The 4,954-nt window shown below is 37.4% G+C and overlaps 1 protein-coding gene across 1 annotated transcript in view; it reads right to left on the bottom strand.

Annotated features, from left to right (window-relative positions):
* The window catches only part of FNDC3B (fibronectin type III domain containing 3B), a 304,172-nt gene that overhangs the window by 49,611 nt on the left and 249,607 nt on the right, over positions 1-4,954 (bottom strand). The window contains exons 16-18 of the mRNA XM_011380910.2: positions 4,780-4,898; positions 2,912-3,017; positions 1,859-2,031 (exon numbers count right to left, since the gene is read on the bottom strand). Of these exons, the coding sequence (XP_011379212.1) occupies positions 1,859-2,031; positions 2,912-3,017; positions 4,780-4,898 (398 nt within the window). The remainder of the gene's footprint in view (positions 1-1,858; positions 2,032-2,911; positions 3,018-4,779; positions 4,899-4,954) is intronic.

Genomic DNA, 4,954 nt, shown 5'->3' with positions numbered 1-4,954 from the left:
TTCATAGGACATCAAAGAACACCAAGTCAGATGTACACTGCAGTCTAATTTTTCATACATAACAATCTACTCAGAATTGTTGGTTATCAAATTCCAAGTACTTATTCCAAGTACTTATTGGTATTTTACATTTTGAAAACTAATGTTCCTTTAACATTTTCTCAGCATATCTCCACCATCTCAACTATCTGAAGGTTTATATCGCACTCTTGTTTTCTTTATATTAGTATCAGTGACAACACTGCTCAGAGCCAACTGCCACTAGAGATTTAAAACATCTCGAGAGAATCATAATCACTCATTTTAATAGTGGAATATGTGATACTTCAAAGAATGGTGCAAAGACTAAAATAAATTCCAGACTAATAAAGTATGTGACCATGTTTATTCAAAATGGGCAAAAAAAGATTTAAAAGAAAAACCCCCACAAAAAAAATCTCTCACATTTTTTCCAACACAACTTGCAAACATACTGGGTTAGGGGTGGGAGGTTCCGGGTAGGAGAGAAGCTCTCTGAAATGGATCTTAGAAGGTGACTAAAAGTCAAATATATGGTTAACTTTCAACTTAACAGGAATAAACAAAGGCTAAAGATAGTTCTTTATATCATAAATTAGTTAAAGCTGAGAGAAAGTAAAACTCAAATCAGGAGTTGCACATTTATCTTTGTTATGGCAGAGAACCCCTGAGAAGTTGATGGGGAAAAGGGCAAAAACAAAAATAAAATAAAATTTTTGTAGCATCTGTGGTCATCACCATCCATTCATCTCCTTTTTACTTATATGGTTATAAGTTTGGGTGCACAGACTTTCTTATATTCTCACCAATATATTTTTATCGTTTAGTTTCACGTTGTTATTTCAATTTAAAAAGTTTTGCTGTGTCTGAAATTGTTTCCTGATGGGGAAGTAAAAGAAATCTAGGTCCTGTTGAAAGTTTGAGATCTTCAGAAGAAATGTTCACAGTCAGTTGTGGCTAACATGAAATGGACTAAAACACAATGTACTTCTGAAATGCTTAAACGAGACTACATAGAATTAGAAAAAAGTCACTGTCAACTTCATGTCACTGTTAGTTGGAGTTTCTTTAAAATTTATCATTAATTAACTACATATATTAATTTGCATGGAACTCATCTATACAAATCATTAGCACTTTTGGGAGACTTCAGAGGCAATGTGCTTTATCGACCTCCTCCTGCCTTCTTTTACGTTTCTACCCATCTTTGACACACCAAAAAGCCCTAGTTTCTGAGTCATATATTTCTCATTATGAATCTCCCCCAAATCCACACCACTTTGCAATTTTAAAACAGCAGCAGCAGCAGCAGCAACAAATAACAAACACCTTTGTGGATATCACACAGACATATATTTTCAATCTCCCAGAGCCCACACTTTTACAACTCCAAATGGAACCATAGAAGGAAAGGCCAGAGAGTTCTAAGCTTCACTTGACATAAACGAAAACAAGGTGGTCTCACTAGCCATTGCCTCATTTCAGTTTTAAAAACCAATCTGAAAAAACCATTACTGAGTAATTTAGACAATATGATAAAGGAATATTGTATAGTCCTAATTTCTCATAACTGATAATAGAGTCAATGAGTGAATAGGAAATTATTTTTAAAACTACCAAAAGCATTAAAAGGGCAATGTTCTTATTATCCCTAAACTCTAAACAGAATGATATGAAGACCTAAGAAACACAATTTCTAATGCTGGGAATACGAAATCACAATATATCAATTCAGAAAGAAGATTTTATATACACTTCTTTAATGGTTATCAAGGTTGGCTAGATACTGCTGAGGATTCTCAGAAGGGTAGAAACAAAAGCATCAGAACTTTATACTCACCCCTCCGTCATTCAGCGCCCTCACTCTGAAACGATACACAGTTCCAGGAAGCAGGTTGCCAACGGTGCACTCGAGGTCTGGCCCATGGTACACCTCCGAAGCTACATCCTCGGGCTCTGTCATCTCCACACTGTACTCGGAGACCTCACAGCCACTTTCAGAGGCAGGGACATCTAGAAATGGAGAATGTTTTTCATCACATTTTTGTGCATCCAGTTGACAAAAATCACATTTGATTTTCCACAGGTTTGCAAAACATCATGTAGGTGGCCCCTCCTCAGTATCTTTCTTATAAAAGAATCCACCTGCCCACCCCAAAAGAAGACATACAAAAGAAAAAGGTTTTGAATGATGTTATCTATATTTTCCAAAGCAAGTACATTTAATTATGTTAATAATTTTAAAAACATAGAACCATTAGGGAAATTTCTTTATGGTCTACTGCAAGGGAAGGGAAGAAAATCTCTTTGACTCGAAATCAAAGGTCACGTTAAGTCAAGATAAATGAACCAAAGTTGGCATGAAATTTTATTATATTTTAGACATAGTGGTGTCAAATTCTGCAGGTTTATATTTGCCATTTTACATGCTATAAACTGCTGACACAAGAAAAGCTAATATAGTTTAAATCAATACTGTAAAGCACCAAGACTCACAAATGACAAAGCAGCAAACACAAGGAGAAATTAGATGTTACCTTATAAACCATTTGTTGGCTTCATCTCTAAAATGAACACAATTTTTCTTTTATGAATAAAGTTGAAAAATTCCTTTAAAAAAACTGGCTACGACAAAACATTTTCTAGAAAAATGCCCTCTGAAAAGTAGAGAATGCGTGTGGCACCATCAGGTATAGGAGGATGAGCAACAGTGAGCGGGAGAATACAAACCCAAGCCAACATACATTAAAAAGAATATGGACATTTCAACAGAAAAAAAAAAAAGACGGTTTTCAGAAGGAAGACTTCCAACTTAATTATAAAACATCAAATCTTAAATTCAATCTCCAATTGTCGAAATTGTCCATGTCAATGTGAAGATTTGTTCACTCACCCCACTCTAAGTGGACTTCTTTGTGCTTTGGTCTACCCAAAACCCTCGGTGGTCGACACTGACCTGGTGCAATGCTTAGTGTGCGAACAGGGAGACTTTCAGAACACTGCAGGAGAAACACCGGAGAGAATCATCTCTTAGTTACTGTGAATTATTAGACCTATACATTCCAGGCAAATTCCACCCCGCAACTGTAAATGCTACTAAAAGTGGGTTATACATTGCATGTGTACACATGATTCTTTATGTAATGAGATCTGCGTGTGCGTGTGTGTGTGTGTGTGTGTGTGTGTTAAATGTGGACATATACTGTATCTGGCACTGGTAAAAATGATTATTTCTGAAGTCAGATTTGTAGACCTGAGTGTTATGTATCCTCAACACACAGTTATTTTCCTTTAAACTAAAATTAGAGAGACCCTTCATGAGGACAGAAGAGGACACAAAACAACAGCTGGATGAAAATTTTAAATGGTGCCATAAATGGCTAACCATCCACATACAGAGCAGAAAAGCAAATAAAGTCAATATTAATCAACTGAGTTTGACATTAACCAGCAGATTCTATTTATGCTAAAATAAGGAGGCCTTCTTTTTGCAGGAACTGGTTGTGTAAAGCCACTGGTTGGAAGCTGAACCCCTTTTTTTGAGAGAGGAGAAAACAAGGCAGAGCTATGCAGTGTGACCAAACCCATTCTTTTTCCAGAGAGGAAGTGGTGCAGAGAGGATGTGCCCTGCACACTGAGCAGTGCCTCGCAAAAAGGCAGTGCCGGCTGGTCACCCGTGCCTAGGTATGGATTCACCCCATCCTGGGGGGGCACTCCAGAGCTCTGGCAGTGCATCAGGTGGTCTCTCCGGACCTCCTTTTCACAAGGAGTCTATCTGTACGGACAGTCTACACATCACAGCACCGCTATCTTTACAGGGAAGTAGGAAAGAAAATAAACTCAAGACAATGCTGTATATGGACTGACTGGCAAAATTAGGCACCCAAATGGCAGGTAGTCTCTTCAAAAGTCAACCCAATACAGGGCTATAAGCCACTGTATTTCTCAACCCCTCTCTCTCTCAATATTAATGGTTATAAACCATAATGTTAAATGTCTCTACAATGAAAATGTCTTTTTGCCATCTTGCCCCTCTTTCTGAATCTAAGTTAAAGTCATTTAGACAACTACCTCACTTCTAGAGCACTTCTTGTGTATTTGTTAGGTTATTGTGAGCCTCTGAGAACACTGTATGGTTGAAACCAAGGCTCTTGACATGTTAACTGGATGGTCTGAAGTCACATAAATAGTAGAAAACAAGAAATCTGGCTGCAGCCTACAGTCGTGTGACTTGGGCATTGCAAAATTACAGGGGGTGCCATTCAGCTCAATCAACATAAACTTACAGATTTTACAATAACCTTCCAGCAGATGGCAGTAAAGAACCTCGAGGAAGGCGTGTTTTACAATCTCACAAAATTGTCAGATGTGTTACCATCAGAGCTGTGCAGAAGTCCTACTTCTTTTTACTCTAAATGCTATGCTTTCCTATCATTGCAATAACCGAAGTTACCCTTACTTAGCCAATACAAATTCCAGAAAACACTCAGTTTCAACCATCACATGTGATCATGCCAAAGTCTTCTAAGAAATAACTAAGTGATAAAAGTACCTGAAAATATCACAATTCAGTTGAGAATCATTTGGGGCTATCTTTTATGTCCTCTAAAGCACAATTCAAAAACTAGTTTTCATTTCCTAATGTACACCATGGCAGGTAGCATTACCATGATACATTTTTAAATAGCAACTTTATTCTGAAGTTATAGATTGTCTGACTTTGACCAAAGATGTTTACTTTCATAACAAAACAAAACCAACCTGACTGTGTCCACCAGTACTGATGCAGCATGCTCGGAGTTTGTACAAAGTGCCTGGCTTCAAGTGGGCGAAAGTGTATTCTGTAGCCGATCCACTGTATGCCACTTCCCATTGACTCGCTGTAAAACAAGACTTACATGTGAATTTATGCCTTTTGTAAAAATTTAATAGTATA

Source organism: Pteropus vampyrus, unplaced genomic scaffold (genome assembly GCF_000151845.1).
Source record: "Pteropus vampyrus isolate Shadow unplaced genomic scaffold, Pvam_2.0 Scaffold12, whole genome shotgun sequence".
In the NCBI taxonomy this organism is placed as follows: Eukaryota; Metazoa; Chordata; class Mammalia; order Chiroptera; family Pteropodidae; genus Pteropus; species Pteropus vampyrus.
Note: the sequence above shows the minus strand (reverse complement) of the source record. Positions and strands in the feature narration are given on the sequence as shown.